Raw genomic sequence first — 18,987 nt, 5'->3', positions numbered from 1 at the left:
TAGCTGCGCATGTGATGTGTTTGGCTGGTCATTGCGACGGACGATGGTAAAACTCGTTAACTCTAATGTTTGGTTTGGTTTGGTAGTGCGAGATAGTGTCGTTCTTGTTGAGCATAGGACGTTATTATTGTTGTTGAAGTTCTGGTATTTTAGAACAAACGCGTAGGCGTTAAAAATTTCTGGGTAGCAAGAGTGCGAAGCAAGAGTTGGCATTCTGGGCTTCATGTATTAGGCTTCTGGGCAATGGGAAGAAGACATCCAGAAAAGAAAAAAAAAAAGAGGAAAAAGAAGCAGAAGAAAAAGGGGGAGGAAAAGTCAAGAGGAGAAGGCGTCCAAGGGAAAAGAAAAGAAAAAAGTAGAAAAGAAAAGAAAAGACAGGAGAGAAGAAAAAAGTAAAAGAAAAGAAGGAAAATAGAAGAAATAAAAAAGAAATCAGAAAAGAAAAACGGATCGGCGGCCGGTGGCCGGTAGGGTTTCCGGCGATTCGGGTCCGCGGCCGCAAGTCGGGTTCGCGGCCGGTGACCGGGTCGGGTGTACGGGTCGCAATCGGGTAGGGTTTAGTTAGTATTTGAGCCGATTTTATGTTTATTTGGCGTTTTAATATTTTGGGCCTTTTAGTTATTAGAGTGGGTTTGATTAGATCCCGGGCCTTTCGCGGATGGGCCGAAATTGGGATTTGGGCTGAAGTGTTGTTCAGGTTTTTATTTATAGTGGGCTGGGCCTTTGTTCTTTTTTTAAAAAAAAAAATTCGGGCTGGGCCTCTTTTTCTTTCTTTATTTATTTTACTTGCCAGACCGGGCTCAATAAATGAACCCGGTCCCGGTCGTGGACCCGGGCCGGCGCGCCCGGGTCAGTCCCGAGCCGGGTCGGATGTGGAGATCCGACCCGGATCCGATTTTTATATTATTATATTATTTATTATTTTAATATTAAAAAAATTTTAAAAAATTTCGAAAATCAAAAATTGGAAATTGGGTTTTAAAATTGTTTTTCTCTCCTTTTTTTGTGTGATTAGCTTATGTTTGATTGCACCTCGTTTGATTCGCACGCTTTGAATTGCGCGTTTAATTTAATCTCGCATGTGGTCAACTATGCATGTTAGGTTTAGGTATTAATTGTTGCTTCCCTTAGCTTAGTTAGGAATGAAATTTTGAGACTTCCGATTAGTGTGAATACGTTAGGCGGTAATTGAACAAGGTTAGGTACCGAAAGGGCACTAATTGGTCAATTAGTGTAATCAAGTCTCCGTACCAATTGAATCTCTGGTTCGTAGAAGTAAAGCATTTCTCCCGTGCTTTACTTGGGTGTCTAATCGACCCATCAAAAACTGATTAGTGTCGACTCTTAGATGAAATTGATTTGCATGTTAACAACTTAAACTTAAGTCGTGAATTGGTATGGACTTGGGAGAGCTTGAGCTAGGTTTAACTTAGTAATCCATTAGCCTAACCCCTTAGGCGGCGGGGCCGGTTCGGGAAGGTCGGGCACTCAATAGCATCATGCAAGAGAAGATGAGCCCTTTTTGGGTTGCAGTTCAACACATGTTGAACATGTTGGTTGCTTTCGACTGCTTCTTTCTCTATGTATAAGTAGAAATAAATGAAAGCTGAATCGAATGGTTTTCCCGGTCAAATTCTCATGTCGTGCTTCTCCTCGTTATTTGGTTAGTGTAGAGAAAGAAAAAGAATCATTCCCAATTGAACTAAAGAAACCCTGACTTTCTCTGGGCTAAAGACCAGACAAGTATGGGATGCTGATCAATCGCATTCTTTTGTTCAATTAAAACTTTTTTGATCTGCAATCTTAATGTTGAAACTGTTGATCTCTATGTCTTGTGTCCCAAAATCACAACATCGACCAACGAAAAACTACGAATATTTGATAAACAAGAATCCCATTATATGAGCAAGGACAATTCTACTGATCTATTTAAAAAGAATAGGATTTTTTTTCCATGCTGGTAAATATTTGAAAATGTTTGTGTGAAAAAACTATTGGTAATACTGATCACCTAATTTTTTTGTAATTTCTTGATAACTTATCGACACTTTTATTGAATTGCAAACTTTTTTTGATAATTTACAAGCTTGTTATCTCTTACCGACTTTTATTTGTTTTTCTTATCTACCCCTTATATTTATCAAATCTTATATTAATTTACTCATCTTTGTATACGTGACATACTAATCATTGAGTTACTTGCCACCACTCATTTGATTTTTTCTAGATTCATCAATTTTTTCATCATTTATCAACTTTCTAATTTACCACCTCTTATGCGAATTTGCCAATCGTTATTTGTGTGACTTACCAGCATTTCTCTTATTAGACTACCAACAAGTTTCGTTTTACTAGCTTTCATTTGAGTTGCTCACGATTGTGTAATTTATCAACTTTTCTATTGAATTACCAACTTCTATTTTTTTTTCTACCAACATGTTAAATAAACAACTCTTTTTAGAAATATCAACCTTAGAGTGGTAACCAAATTTCCTCTAATCAAATTATAAACTAGCTTTGGGCTAACAACTCTTATTTGAGTTAGTTATCAATATTTATTTATTTTTAATTACCAACTACTCTTAATTTCTGAAAGAACCTATCTTATCTTTTACAAATTTTTATTTAACTTTCTTACCAACACATTAAATTACAATTTTATTTGCTTGAGTTACCAACTTTTTGCAATTGAATAATTCATTAGTTTTCGGATAACAACTCTTCTTTCAGTTATTTATCAATCTTATTTTCTTTATTTACCAATTTTACTTATTGCTCACCAACCTGTATGTGTCTTGCTTATCAATTTTATTAATTTACCAGTTCATTTTAGAAAGGTTGATCATCCTTCAAGTAAATTTCTTGCCCTATCGGCCAAAAGAGAAATATCCCTTACCCTTAATTGAGAGTCTTGAGGTTGATTGCTCATACGTAAAGGATTAAAGTATAAAACGGTAATCTACTTTAGCCCCCAACAACCCCGGCCCCCCCCTCTTGATCTCGATCTCGATCTCGAGCACGTCCTAGTAAGTGAACCAATTTACAACTCTAGCATTGAAATTCAATCTCCTGATGCACGCTTCGCATTGGCATCTGAGTGCTAAATCTTCTACTTAGTCGCCAAATATCAATTATCCGATGATGGACAATTTTGGTTCCTATCAATTAAAGGTGTGAAGCAGCTTCTATTAGCTGCATTCTGCACTCAAGAATCATGACAAGTCTCATCATAGCACAAATCCCTTAATTGCGATAAGCCATCCATGAGTCTCGAAGCACAAGTGCTAAGGGGAGCAAACCTTGAAACAATATCAGGACACTTCAACTCTTAAACTTGGCCTAAAAAGCTTATTTAGATCCTTCTCCACTATTTCTTGATGAACACTCAAAGCTCAGTAGCTATATATATGGATGCTCGAAGGAGACTTGGCAACTTACTCTTATAGAAATGTAAAAGAAAAATGTGAGCAACAGCATCGATGTTTGATTACGATAACTCAAAATAGTTCTACTAAAAAACTTGATTATGGACGTGCCAGAAAATGAACAGATATTTGATGGTACTGAGGGTGCGTTTGGCAACTTGCTAAATAGTAACTGATTTTGTTCTTTTGTTTCCAGAATCAATTTGGAAACAGAAATCCGTTTGTTAAATTTTGGGTTAATACCACGAAAAACCTTAAACTGGTACACTTGTGACATATTTACCCCAAACTATTTTTTTTACCATAAAAAACCTCAAACTGGTACACCTGTGACAATTTTACCCTGAACATACCACAAAAAACCCCAAACTGGTACACATGTGACAATTTTACCCCGAACTAATTTTTAATATTATTTTTTTGAATTTTTTCTTTTTTCTTTTCTTTTCTTTTCTTTTCTTTTTTTTTCCTTCACCTTCAACTTCTGGCCGGTCGCCGGTCCGGCGACCGGCCAGAGGCGGAAGCCGGCGAGGGCCGCCCTTGCCGGCGTCAGGCGACCCTCGCCCGACGCAGGCGAGGGTCGCCCTCGCTGGTATCGGGCGAGGGCGACCCTCGCCGGTATTGGGCGAGGGCTGCCCTTGCCAGATACCGGCGAGGGCGACCCTCGCTGCGTCGGACGAGGACCGCCCTCGCTGAGTCGAGGCAAGGGTTGCCCTTGCCCTGGGCGGGCGAGGCCGTCCTCGCCCGACCCGGCGAGGGCGGCCCTCGCCCGACGCAGCGAGGGTCGCCCGACGCCGGCAGGGTGGCCCTTGCCCGACGCAGCGGTGGGTCGCCCTCGCCCGGATCTGGCGCGCGGGCGGCCCTCGCCGGATACCGGCGAGGGCCCTCGCCCGATCTCGGCGGGTCGCCCTCCCGGATCTGCCCTCGCCCGAGTCGGGCAAGGGCCGCCATCGCTCGAGTCGAGCGAGGGCCGCCATCGCCCGAGTCGAGCGAGGGCCGCCATCGCCTGAGTCGGGCGAGGGTCGCCCTTGCCCAACACAGGCGAGGGTCACCCTCGCCAGATCCGGCGAGGGCGCCCCTCGCCGATATCGGGCGGCGCCCTCGCTGAGTCGGGTGAGGGTCGCCCTTGCCACTGGGCGGGCGAGGCGGCCCTCGCCGACGCGGGCGAGGGTCGCCCTCGCCGGCGCCCGGCGAGGCCGCCCTCGCGGCTTCCCCCTCGGCGGGTGCAGTGGACCGGCGACCATCGAAGGTTGAAGATGAAAAAAAAAAGATAAGAAAAGAATAAAAAATAAATAAAAATTCGAAAAAAATAAAAAAATAATATTATAATTTTAATTTAGCGTAAAATTGTCACATATGTATCAGTTTGGGGTTTTTTGTGGTAAGTTCAGGGTAAAATTGTCACAGGTGTACCAGTTTGGGGTTTTTGGTGGTCAAAAAAATAGTTCAGGGTAAAATTATCACAGGTGTACCAGTTTGGGGTTTTTTATGGTCAAAAAAATAGTTTGGGGTAAATGTGTCACAAGTGTACAAGTTTAGGATTTTTCGTGGTATTAACCCTTAAATTTTTTGTGCCTGGGCACAATTTTGCAAAAAATTATACCCAGAATTAGTTTTGGAACAGAATCAAGAAGCAAAAAAAGTAGCTTCTTGATTCTGGAACAATTTTTCCGGAACTGATTCTTCTTGGTTTTCTTCCTTTTTTTGGTTTGTTATTGTTCTTTGGCCTCGCCACCTGCCGGCGACCGGCCACAGGCCAGGGCTGGCGAGGGCGTCGCGGCCCTCACCGGTGGCCGGCAAGGGCGGCTCGCGACCGCGACGGCAAGGCCTCGCCTAGCCAAGGCGAGGCCGACCTCGCCGTCGCGACCGGCGAGGCCGGCAGCGAGGGTCGCGACGCCCTCGCCAGCGCTGGCCTGTGGCCGGTCGCCGGCGGCCGGCCATGGCCAAGGAAGGGAGGGGAAAGAAAGGAAAAAAAAGGAAAAAAAAAAAGAAAAAAGAAAGAAATATTAAAACATTCAAAATATTATTAATAAAAAGAAATTTTGTGTAGTTACCAAACGCATTTATGTTCTTTTTCTATTCTAAGAACAGAAATTTTGGGCAGTTACCAAACACCTTCAAATGCTTAGAAATTATTCCCGGGAACAGAATAAAAAAGAATCATTTATGCCCATAATCTGTTTCTAGGCACAGAATGGTTGTCATGCAGCCCCTAAACCTGCTTTCTGGAGCATCTGCATGTCCCCAAATAAGGGTCTTCCACATTCATATCTTATGACGTGAACCCTGTAATTGTAGTTCGAAAATCAACTAAGCCCATGAAGGAGTTGTTACCCGGTATCATACGCAAACGTACAACAGTATGTTCAAGGGAAAATTGTTCAAAAAATCCTAAATCAATTATACGACGGCCAATTCAATCCTAAACGTTTTCAATTGTGCTAATTTAGTCATAAACATTTTGATGATTTGCTAATTTAGTCCTAAAAATTTCGATTGTGTCAATTTAGTCATCAACATTTTGACAATTTGCCAATTTAGTTCTTCCGGCTAATTTTGGCTGGAAATCGTTGACGTGGAGGTCTAGTCAGCATTGTCTATACTACATGGCATGGCCGGTGTAACATCCTCAATTTCAGTCCCTAGGAAATGGCTATAGTTTAAGTTTGGTGGTTTTCCCAATCGGAGCCAATTTTACTCTTATTCTGGAAAACCCAAATACGGATCCTCTTTAGCCCTTCGTTTTGTTATTTTTGTGGAGACTTTTGTGATCCGAATTTCCAAACACATCCTCTTAAAAGTTTCTCCAAACATCTTGAAGTTTTACATACTTTAATTTCATAATTTTTGGACTTGATATGAGTAGTATGATAGTCTATAAATGTTGGCAACTAAATTCGCAAATAATTCTATCACATGTTTTCAGAATTGGAATAATTTTTTTTAATTGGAACACAAAAAAAATTGTTTTTTGCTTAGTGAAAATAAAAATAACTTAATTAATTAGATCTTTGTTGGATCATCATCTTCATTGGTCAGATTTTCAGATTATTTTGATTCTCTACTTCATCACCCATTTCCCGTCAAGAAAACGAAAACATGTAGAAATTCAAGGAAAAGGACACCGCAAGTGCTATAATTTTTAAATGGTGCTCACTTAAGTGTTATAACTTTTGTAAGACGCTCACTTGAATACCATAACTTTTTTAACCGATTGCTTGAGTGCCATATCACTTTTAAAACGATTACTTGAGTGTCAAAACTTTTTAAAAACGTTCACCACGAGTTCTATACCATGTTGGATTTTTGGTACTTGGATAGTCATTTTTTAAAAAATTTGGCATTCAAGTGATTAATTGAAAGTTATGGCACTTAAGATGTAGAAAAAAATGTTATGCCTTTCAAATGAGCGTCATACAAAAGTTATGTCACTTGTGATGTCTTTGTTCCTAAAAATTTACGTCCAAGAGAGATTGGAAAACAATAAGTCGTGCTCACGTCATTGATTAGTAGTGACATCCAGAAATTATGTAAAAAATACAACTATGTTACGCTTTGATAAGTATCCATTAACCTCAAAATTCGGTTATCAACATCAAAATAAAGTATAATTTCGGAAAATAGTAATGACAAAGTTCCAAGTTCAATTTTGTAATCCTGTTTTTCCAATGTAGAGTTATAACTATCTGTACTCCTATATTTGGGCTAGCGATAGAGCAGTTCAAGATGCTCTTCATATTCGAGAGGTACGTAAATTGGTAAAATTAATTACATATACATCACTTTTTATTCTTTTTTTATCTATTTTTGTCTATGTTTTGTGATGTGTCCTATGATAAGCCAGGGGACTATTAAAATGTGGGTAAGGTGTAACGAGAGTTTATCATACGCATACACTGTCAAAGAAGTAATTGACGTACACAAAGAGCTCATAAAAAGGGGAGTTCGGGTGCTTATATATAGGTAATGAAGCATCTTTATGCAATATGATTTATGCAATTAATTTTCTTATGATGTGATGTGTGTAAAGGTTAATTACTTAATTGCTTTGTGTATTCTTCTTTGTGCCATAACCAATCAACGGGATTAGTGGTGATCACGACATGTTCATCCCATATGTGGGGACGATGGCCTGGATCGGAACACTAAATATGACAATTTCTCGAGATTGGGAAGCGTGGTTTGTCAATGGACAAGTTGCCGGGTTTATTTTTTTATCACAACCTTCTAACTATTGTACTGTTGAAATTTTTGACAAATTATCCCGTCACCCCTATGCTTATGTTGATTTTATCGAGTGAGGCTCCCGTATTTTCGATAATCGTGAAAGAATAAGCATCTCCATCCAAGTTTCCTTAGGGTAATAAAGAAAGTACATATATTTCTTTTCATTTTTGTTATATCTTTAATTTGGTATCTCAGTTGTTTGTGCTTACTTTGGCCTCTTTCTTTCTTGTAGGTATACTACGCTATATTCTTATTTACTATCCCTTTTAACCTACGCAACCGTCAAGGCAAGCAGATTCATATCCAATAATCTCTTATTTACAAACTCTTTTTTCTTGACTTTTTCCCATTTTTGTATTCTATATTTCATTCAATTTGGCTACTTAGAATTTGTGAGTCGTACGTTGAAAGTGTTATATGTAACTCCTTTGTCCGGGGAGGAGGACACACAGCTCCAGAATACAAGCCCAAGGAATGTTTTGAGATGATAAATAGGTGGTTCGATTATTTTTATATTTAATTTGCTGTTGTAGCTCCCTTTTAATTCTCGGATTTATACAATAAACATCGTCGATGTAATAAATTGTTATAACACCTTTAGTGTAATAGCATCTTACTGATGACTTAATTCTGGGGACATGAACTTTTCCATTGCCAAAGCCAAAGTTTCTTAATTCGCATGTATCTTATGCAATTGTATTTTGAATATAGGTAAAACAGTTTATTTCCATATATAACATAATACTTGATAATGAATTTACTGAATAATCATTTACTTTCCAGTGTTCCTATTCGGCCACGATGCTGAAATAAATATCCTCTCTCATCTCTACAATTCCGTGTTCGATTGAGCTCATCCGACATTTAATTTTGGAGAAAATTGTCCAAAAAGTTCTATATCTATTGCACATTTTTCCAATTCAGTTATAAACTTTTTGATTGTGACAATTGAATCTAAAACCTTTTTCACCTTTTTCCAATTGAGTTTATCTGATCAATTTAGGCCGGAAACCGTTGATGTGGATGCCGGTTGACATGGATAATTTTTAATAATATTATAATTTTTTTAAAAAATAAAAATTATATTTTTATTTTCTCTTAGTTTCTTTTCTTTCTTTTTCTTTTTCCTCCTTTAATTTTTTTTTTATTTTTTTAATCTTTAAGGGCTAGCAGGGGCTGCCAGCCATCGGCCAAGGCCTAGCGGCCCCCGCCGAAAACTAGGAGAGGGCTGGTGCGGGTTGTGGCCTTCGTTAGCCATTGAGCGAGGGTCGTAGCCCTCACTCATGGCTAGGCGAGGGCCACGACCCTTGCCTAGTTGCCAACGAGGGCTAGCTGCCCTCACACCCGGCTATTGAGCCCCTACCGTTGATTGGCGAAGCCCTCGCCCAATGGTCGGTGGGGGTCGCCGGACCTTAGTTGGGGGCCGGCGGTCCCTTGCCGGCCCTTAACATGTAAAAAAATAAAATAAAAGTAAAGAAAGAAAAGGAAAGAAAAGAAAAGAAAAGAAAAAATAAAATAAAATACAAAAAATTCAATATAAATCGAAAAAATATTAAAATATTATTAAAAATTATCCATTTCAGCATTGACCATGAGCGCTGATTGTGCCATGTAGAACGGCCATTGTCTATGTCAGCAATATCCAGCCAAAATTGATTGGATGGACTTAATTGGCAAATCGTAAAAAGGTTTGGGACTAAATTGATAAAAATGCAATAGATTTATGACTTTTTGAACAATTTTCCCTCTAATTTTGTAAAACCTTAGAGTGTTTCTAGTAATTAGAGGGCACTTGATAAGTATACTTTACATTTTTCAATGCATTGGCACATCTCCTGTTACGCGCAAATGATTTTTGAAAGTCGAAATAACTAATATTTGGTGTTGGCTTTTATGCTACTTAATTTCTTCTTTATGGAATCAATGTCAAAGCTTTAATCCTAATTTTGCCTTATTCGCACTCCGTTTGGTGTACCTCCCCTTCAACGGTGAGAAGGGGCGATGGAGCCCTCCACGTTTTGCAGCTAATCATATGATCGATCCCTCCATTTCTCAAACTTATTCTATGAAAAGAAATTGAAGGCGCCGATGCAACGATCACTTCCTTGCTCATTACACTCCTCGGGTGAACAAAATTGTTGCTCAAATCTCGATTGTTATCAAATAACGTGAAACGCCATTTTAAGCAGACAAATTTCATCTCGACATGACATGAATCATTAAGGGGTATACTAGCTAATCTAACCTCACAACTTTTGTATTTCACAAGAAATTGTTGCGTGGGGCGTAATCTATTAAACCGAGCCAATCACGAAACACAAGTTTCCACGCAATTTGTAGCTTCGGATAGGCTCTGTCTACCGTATCATCCGCTAGTGGAGACTACATGATAGTTACTCTATATTTTATTGGATCCATCACAATTAGGCACTAATCACCACACATCGGGCACACCCTAGTCTTCACTATATATGATGGACTTGCACGATGAGCATAATCTTTGCAAGAGTCAGAGGAGCGTGAATGAAACACAGTTCCCTTATAACCTAAGGAATTCTCCCTCCATTCTCCAAAAGTATGAAGTGGTGGGTGCTTCATTTTCTTGCTCTTCGTCTTCTCTTCCAATCTGGACTCTCCCAAACAGTGGTCAAGTCTCTTCCCGGATTGCTCGGTGACCTCCCTTTCTATCTCGAAACTGGGTTAGTGAAACCTCTCTCTCTCTCTCTCTACAGTTGTTTGAATCTTTGCATGTTGTTGTTGATTCTTTTCCTTTTTTGTGTTTTAGATACATTGGAGTGGGGGAGTTGGAAGATGTTCAGCTGTTTTATTACTTCGTCAAGTCAGAGAGGAGTCCGAAAGATGACCCTTTGGTGCTGTGGCTCACAGGCGGCCCCGGTTGCTCCGCTCTCTCCGCAATATTGTATGAGATCGGTATGTTCCCTTTCAAACCTTCGCTTTCGCCAAACACAAGTGAACTAAAAACTGAGCCGGGCCTATCGGACCTGGTGGGACCACTTATTATTTATTATTTTGATTGGAAATGGATCATTTCATTTCAAAAAGTAAATATAGATGAACACATGAGATGTGCTTCCGAACATAACAAGTTCAAAAGAGGAGGCGGGGGGAATGAGACCCAATTTAAAGGGTAGGACAACTTATTTAAACGGATGAATCTATCTTTTGAAATCTCAACCGCCCATGGTGAAATCTAACATTTGCATTTCACAACATGTGATTTTAGTCATGAAGTTCTCGAACACTAATTGGGACTCGAATCTCACACCCAAAACTAAACAAGCCTACCCCACCCAATTCCTTTACCACTGGGGACACGTGTCATGGATTTGCCTATTAAGTTATAGTAGATCTAACTACTCTCCAGAGTGAACCGAAATAGTAATTTCAATTCAATTCGATTTGATCCGGCTATTTTAAAGTTAGCCCTAATTTTTTTGGCAAGGCACTCTTTCAACTCGAAATGATTCTATTAAAATGAGTGCAGAAAGAATTATCCTTAAGAGAAATATTCTCCACCAATTTGGACAGGAGTTAATTAGCTGATCATGCTCGTACACACAAATTATTATATTTCTTTTCACATATATAAAGCATGGTGTTGAAAATAGAATAAAAAAGTTGTTTGACGACAATTACAAATTGATAACCGAATATCATCAATCTCTTACCATACATGGAAAAAGCTGTATTTGATACCTTTTTATTAATATATTTGGTTAGATTCTAATTACCATCAGTCATTTATTTATTGAATGTGTTAAGTAAAGATTGTGTACTTTAAAAAAAATGCGAATGCCATTACAGTTTGAAATTTATGAATTCTAATACGTGAAATGTGACATATTCATTCCGTTGAATGTAGGTCCGTTCACGTTCAATTACGAGAACTCTACCAGAGACAGACCAACTCTACAATTGCATGAATATTCATGGACAAAGGTAACAAGAATTGAATTTTTTTTTCTTCCAAGTTATAATTTTTGTCACATGACACTCATAACTTGATTGGACAATCGCTAAGTATACCTAATCAACTAGCGGGGCAAGGCAAGTATCAAGCCCAAAAATCATTTTCCCGAACCGCTAAGAAAGTTTTTTTTTTAATGGTCTCGTTGCTAATTCGACCGATCTGAACTAGGATTAGCAAGCCATTAGGCTCATGATACACTCTATTCATGGATTGGCAACTTAATGTCGACACAGGTGGCGAATATTATATTCCTAGATCAGCCTGTTGGAACTGGATTCTCCTACGCAAATAGCTGGGAAAGCTACAATATGAACGACAACGTTTCGGCCGCTGCAACGTATGAATTTCTTTGGAAGGTAAAGTGAAAAATGAATCTTTCATGTAAAGGAGAGCCTCTGCATAATTAAAATTTATAATTTCTTCTGTCTTTTGGGTTTGCTGCTTGAGCTGTGATTTAGTGGCTTAAGCTCCATCCTGAGTTTCTGAGCAACCCACTCTACATTGCTGGGGATTCTTACTCGGGTATCACTGTTCCAATGGTCACTCTGCAAGTTGCTAAGGGTATGGTTGTTTATTCATTTTATTTTCTGTTTGCTTGTTCAATAAGCATTTATAGATGCGATTCTATTTGTCAACATTTAAATATTTTGAAGGATTTAGTATTAGTGTACACACCCCAAAATTTAAATTAAACAAATGGTAAAACATAAAAGTCAATTTAGACCAGTCTTAACTTTCATAAAATATACTAACTATCATGTCTCTGTACACTGATTGGATAAAACTTCATCCTCAGATCTATGACAAAAACTAATCACTTAACCATTCAGTCCAGAGTTTTTTTTTTCTTAGTAATTTACTTTATAGAATAATTCTTTATTTCGTGCTCAAGTTATGCATTTTAGACGTGAAAGGAAAACCAAAAGCCCAAGCAACATAGCCTACCGAGTATCGACACCAAATCAGGGTTCCAAACAATTAATTTGTGGGCTGTTAGTTATTCTTTAAGCTCATCGTTCCTGATTATTTTTCTTGATTTTCCAACAAAGCTTGTGTTTAAGGCTAACATGCTTTAACCTTGGTCCGTTATGATTTCTACTAGGAAACGATGTCGGTTTGAAGCCTAAGATGAATCTTGAGGTAACTATCACTATCATCACATTGATACATTGTTCCCTAATTCGCATTTCCTTTCCGAAATGATGAAACTTATCGGTCGAATTTGATTCAGGGTTACTTGCTTGGAAACCCTGCAACAAATATAAGTAGTGACATGAATTCAATAGTCCCGTTCGCGCATTTGAAGGCTCTTATATCTGATGAGCTATACGAGGTAACGACTTCCATTGTGTTTATAGCAAATCGTGTGAAAAAAGTTCATGCTTTTCTTTATTGCATAGTGTTTGAAAAGATTATTTGATATGTATATTAGATGTATTAGATGTAGAACGTGTATTATTGTTTTGAGAATGTGAGACGATTTTCAAAAAAATTCTTAAGTCTCTTTGCGAATCTAATATCATTAGGGATAATGACACAATCAACTCCTGAACTTTGATTAAATGTGTAATGTGGTCTCCGAACTTTTAATTTGTTCAATATAATCCCTGAAATTTGGCCCGATGTGCAATGTAGTCCCTGAACTTTTAATTTGTTTAATGTTATCTCTAAACTTTTGGTACTTTTTCAATGTAATCCCTGAACTATTTGAAAATATTTAATGCAGTCCATGCACTTGAATTAATGGAAAGACTACATTGAACATGATCATACAGTTCAAAAGTTCCGGGACGATATTGAATAAATTAAAAGTTCTTGCATCACATTGCATATCTGGTTAAAGTTCAAGGACCACCTTACACATTGGGCCAAAGTTCGGAGACTATTAGAGTCATTTTCCCATATCATTAAAAGCGAGAAAACAAAAGGTAAGAACGTGTGTTGTGGGATTTTCTTTTCCGCGTCGATTCTTTCTCCATTAATCACTTATTTGTATTTTGATATTGGACCCAAAAATATTTACCTTTTTGGTGCTTTCAGTCAGCTAAAACTAATTGTAATGGCGATTACGTCGACGTTAACTTAAGCAATGCTGCTTGTGTCAATGACCTTGAAGGGGTGGCCAAGGTTGGTGGGCATTCATTCTGTTTTCTTCTCTTCTCTCCTCTCAATTTAATGTTTTTTTTGTTGTTGTCTTTTTCCCCTTTTTGATTATTTTCTTTTCCTGTTGGAAATTTCATGAATTGAAATCTTTGAATTTTGCTAATTTAGTGCCTGGAAAATATATGTGAAGCAAACATTCTTGAACCGAACTGCCTGCCTCAGACTCCGAAATCAACGGTGGGTGGTACGTGGGACTCCGGCTTGATAAATCAAGACCGTTCACTTCTCCTTCTTCCCACGCCAGAAGCTCCTCGGGTTTGGTGCCGAGTAAGTGTATCAGATTTATGTTTTCTCTTTTTGCCATATTTTTTTCAGTAAATAATATGAGTCATGAATTGAAATTTAAATTTTTTTCAGTAAATAATGTGGGATGATGTTTTATTTCCACGAACCAGATATTCGGTCGTAGGCCTTGATTTACGCTACAAATGTTTAACGCCCAATATTGATACCTTTTTCTCTTTACGAAAACGTTTAAACATGCAATATTGCTCATTTCAAAAATCCTAAGCACCATGTATTATTAACCCACACAATTAAACTACATCTATTCATCACAATAAATAAATTGCTATAATAATAATGCAACTTAATGTGAAGTCCGAAAATGAAACCCAATAAGATGTCGGGTAAAGAATATAACTCCGCCTTACTATAAAGCTCGGGACAGGATCCCTGCGAGCTATACCAAAGTTTTTTTTTTTTTGGTAAGGTACCAAAGTTAAATGTGCGCATAATTTAAAACTAAATAATGCGTGCTTCCTTAAACAAACTAAGTGATGATCACATAATATTCAACGGTGACGAACTAAGACCCAAAATAGATTAAACTAGCTCTATTCACGCAATTCACAACTAAATGCAATTCCGATTCTTATATTTTTGGTAATGATTGTCCAATATTCAATCAGAACTATTTATGATTGGGTATAAATTGAACAAACCCTAAATATGCAATTCACTATTAAATGCCAATTTGATCTTCATATTTATTATTTTTACATTAAACATTCAAATGCCTTGAATTAAATACATCCTAAAACTAAATGATGACAATGGAATATCTAATAACATGCAGTGCAACCAAGCATGAGTTAGAATATTCCTCAAATGATTAACCACTAAATGCAAATTCCAGTCCTTTTATCTTTTACTTTTATCATTTTTTGTTATTTTTCATCTATTCTAAAGATACCATGATTAAACAATTAAATTACACTAAACATGTAAATTAACCACAAATCAATTACGGTAACATGAATTAGACAACTATAAAGCCTAAACATGCGATCCAACCCTGAAATCACGTACTAATGTGAAAGGGACGTCCCTGGTCGGCTCGGGACCCCCATTGGAGCCAAATAAGGACCTGAGGCCGGCTGTTTAGCGGGCTAAAGGCGCTGGACCACGGGTTCAGAGCGCTTATTTGAGCTCTAAAGGAGCCCGAATGAACCCGGAAATACCCCGAATGACATGCTAAAGTAAAAGGACTGCCCTGGGACCGCCCAGGACCATCAAATGCACCGTAATGGGTCCGGCAATCCGGTCTCCATCACGTTAAAGGTGCTATTAGGAAATTTATGTGATATTTATCTGCAAATTAAAGAGAAAGAATCATTATCAAATTGCAAAGTTCACGCTTTAATTTTGTAATCGTGTTTTTCAATGTAGAATTATAACTATATGTACTCCTATATTTGGGCTAGCGACAGAGCGGTTCACGATGCTCTTCATGTCCGAGAGGTATGTCAATTGGTGATATTACTTACATAAAATCACTTTTTGATCTTTTCTGTCTTTTCTTATATCTATTTTCCCTATGTTTTGCAATGTGTTAATTGATAAGCCAGGGGACAATTGAGAAGTGGGTGAGGTGCAATGAGACTTTATCTTACATATACACTGTCTCGGATGTCATTGACATACACAAAGAGCTCATAAAAATGGGATTTCGGGTGCTCATATATAGGTAATTAAGCATCTTTTTGCAATATGACTTATGCAACTGATATTCTTATAATGTGATGTGTCCAAAGCTTAATTGTTTAATTGTGTTTTTCTTTTCTTTTTTGTGCCATAACCACCCATCAACCGAATGACTTACTTCACTTAATATAATTTTTTAAAATCTAGCGGTGATCATGACATGGTCGTTCCGTACGTGGGAACGCTGGCTTGGATCGAAACATTGAATCTGACAATTTCTCAAGATTGGGAAGCGTGGTTCGTCGATGGACAAGTTGCCGGGTTCGTTTTTAATCACAACCTTCTAACTACAGTACAGTTCAATTTTCTGACGCATTGTCCCGACACTCCTGTACTTATGTCGATTTTATCGAGTGAGGCTCTAGTATGGTGAAAACATAAGTATCTCTATCCTAGTTACCTTAGACTAATTAGGCAAAGTATGTACAATGTCTAGACAATTTATCATTTATAATATTTATTATATCTTTTACTTGGTATCTCAGCTGCTTGTGCTTACTTCGCTCTCTTATTTTTCTCTCGTAGGTATACTACGCTATATTCTTACTTCCCATCCCTTTTAACATATGCAACCGTCAAGGCAAGGACATCCATATATACAATAATCTCTACTTTAAAAACTCTTTTGTCTTAACTTTTTCCCATTTTCATATTCTAATTTTACTGTTTTGGCTCCTTAAAAAATTTTGGGTCGTACTCGAAAGTGTTAAATGAATTCCTTTGTGCAGGGAGGGGGACACACAGCTCCGGAATACAAGCCCAAAGAATGTTTTGAACTGATTAATAGGTGGTTCGATTACTATTACATTTAATTTGCAATTGTAGCTCCCTTTTAATTCGCAGTTACATATAATAAACATCTGGCCGATGCGATAATATTTTTCTTTAGTGGCGTTTCTACAGTCACTCAGTATGGATGGTCACAACTTATCATTATTTGAATCCATAGTTGCCATTACATTAGGATGGCTTGTCGATATAGATTTGACGTCCAACGATAATGTTTGGTGTAAGGTCCTTATCCAAAATCCTATCCGGCTCATCCGATGCTTGGCCCCCTCCTCTCAGTACTGCCGACGCCCGCCTCCTCGAGCTAAGCCATCACCAACACGTTTCATATTGTGTGCAATCAATGCTTTGGCAGTTGAACTGTTCCGTGTGGATTATGTTTGACGAAACCCCAGGGCACTTCTTGTTGACATGATCCGTATTACGCTCCTCTGTGCACCTCATTAACCGTTGAATGATGAATCGAAGCGCACCCTGTACGATTCTGCGATAGCACATTTAAGGCTGATGGTTGTAGGGAGCAAATGCTTAGCAAGCATCTAATTCATGTTCTTAGATTTTCCTGAGTAATCTTAGACTAATATACAGCGTTGTACCAAAAATTAATGAAGATCATCGGAAGCACGTGGTTATCTTGTGTTGCTTTTTATGGTACTTAATTTCCTTTTCTGGAGTTAATGTCAAAGCTTCAGTCCTAATTTTTCCTTATTCACAATTGGTTTGGTGTACCTCCCTTTCAACCCTTATGAGGGGCGACGACTCCCTCCACGTTTTGCAGCTACTTATATAATATAATCGATCCTCTCTGATTAACAACTTCCACTAGGATTAAAAAAGTCGAAGGCACGGACACAACCGGCACTTTCTAGCTCGTGACCCTCCCCGAGTTAAACACAAATTATGGCGTAAATCTCGATCCATGTCAACTGACGGGAAAATGCCATTTTAAATGGACAAATCTCGTCTCGACACGAGTCCATTAAGCGGTATATCAATCAAGCCAACCTCGTAATGTTGTACTTTACGAGAAATTATTGTTGTGAGCTAAGACTATTTAATTGAGCCAATCATGAAACACGGAAAACACAGTGGGATCCATGTCGGATTGCAATTCAAAGCACGAGTTTTATTGCATTTTCTACGTTGGTTCCTCTCTAATTAACAAAATTTCACCTCGAAAAAAATTGAAGGCATTGACACGACTTGCAATTTCTAGCTCATTACACTCCCCAAGTTAACATAAATTATTGCACGATTCTCGATCCTTGTTGACTGACCCGAAAATGCCACTTTTTTCTTGTTGAAACCCGAAAATGCCATTTTAAAAGGACAAATCTCGTCTCGACATGAGTCCATTAAGCGGTATACGAATCAGGTCAACCTCGTGATGTCGTATTTTACGAGAAATTGTTGGTGTGAGCTTAGTCTGTTAAATTGAGTCAATCACGTAACAAGAAAAAACACAATGGGATCCATGTCGGATCACTGTGCAAAGCACGAGTTTTCATGCATTTTCTAGATTCGGATCACCTCCGTCTACCGCATCATCCGCGGGCTGAGCCTGCCTCATATTGTAGAGTTTGGGCAAACGTTGCTTTCATTGATGAAACAATTTACAATATATATACATAGGGTTTAGGACTAAAAACAATACAATGACAATTATGCCCTTTAGTATAAACCTAATCTACCAATACTCCCCCTCAAGTTGGTGAATGTAAACATGTCAACAACTTGTTCTTAAAAGTACAAAATAAATCACGTGTGACCGGTTTCGTGAACAAGTCCGCGAGTTGGGAGTGACCGGGAATATGAAGAGTGCGCAAAGTGCCATCTTGAATTTTTTCACGAACCAAGTGACAGTCAATCTCGATGTGTTTGGTGCATTCGTGGAAGACGGGATTAGTGGCAATGTGGATGGCCACTTTATTATCACAAAAAAGATCAGCAGTGGTAGTGTTGACGTGGACATCCGAGAGAAGCGTGCGAAGCCATGTGATTTCGCAAGCGGCAGACGCCATAGCACGATATTCAGCTTCTGCTGAGAAACGGGCAATAGTGGTTTGTTTCTTGGAACGCCATGAGATGAGACAAGAACCAAGAAACATGCAGTAGCCAGAAACAGATCGTCGAGATGTAGAACAAGATGCCCAATCAGAATCTGTATAACCATTAAGTTGGAGAGTAGAATTGGATGGGAAAAACAAACCAATGCCGGGGTTATGCTTGAGATACCGCACAATGCGAAGTGCGGCATTCCAATGGTCTTCATGAGGAGAGTGCATAAATTGACTAAGATGTTGCACTGCAAAGAGTAAATCTAGACGAGTTACTGTAAGATATAATAATCTACCAATAAGTCGTCGATATGAACCTGGATCCTTGAGAGTTGGAGAGGAATCCGAA

General features: G+C 38.6%; 1 protein-coding gene across 1 annotated transcript; it reads left to right on the top strand.

Moving 5' to 3' along the window:
- The first annotated feature begins 10,229 nt into the window (after nt 1-10,229).
- LOC115690885 (serine carboxypeptidase-like 17) lies at nt 10,230-16,653 on the top strand. Its single transcript, XM_056307569.1, has 14 exons — nt 10,230-10,351; nt 10,438-10,583; nt 11,536-11,612; nt 11,877-11,999; nt 12,102-12,204; nt 12,746-12,783; nt 12,875-12,976; nt 13,684-13,770; nt 13,915-14,073; nt 15,478-15,549; nt 15,657-15,775; nt 15,940-16,053; nt 16,318-16,372; nt 16,521-16,653. The coding sequence occupies exons 1-14, from the start codon at nt 10,230-10,232 to the stop codon at nt 16,602-16,604; spliced, it is 1,401 nt and encodes a 466-aa protein (XP_056163544.1). The 3' UTR covers nt 16,605-16,653.
- The last annotated feature ends 2,334 nt before the right edge of the window (nt 16,654-18,987 follow it).

Source organism: Syzygium oleosum, unplaced genomic scaffold (assembly GCF_021117445.2).
Source record: "Syzygium oleosum isolate NSW1041296 unplaced genomic scaffold, Sole_v2.1 Sole_v2.55, whole genome shotgun sequence".
NCBI lineage: Eukaryota > Viridiplantae > Streptophyta > Magnoliopsida > Myrtales > Myrtaceae > Syzygium > Syzygium oleosum.
Note: the sequence above shows the minus strand (reverse complement) of the source record. Positions and strands in the feature narration are given on the sequence as shown.

Coding starts and splice junctions, on each gene's coding strand:
- LOC115690885 (XM_056307569.1), top strand. CDS start 10,230: ATGAAGTGGTGGGTGCTTCATTTTCTTGCTCTTCGTCTTCTCTTCCAA. Junction 12,205..12,745: donor CACTCTGCAAGTTGCTAAGG/GTATGGTTGTTT, acceptor GATTTCTACTAG/GAAACGATGTCGGTTTGAAG. Junction 12,977..13,683: donor TATCTGATGAGCTATACGAG/GTAACGACTTCC, acceptor TGGTGCTTTCAG/TCAGCTAAAACTAATTGTAA.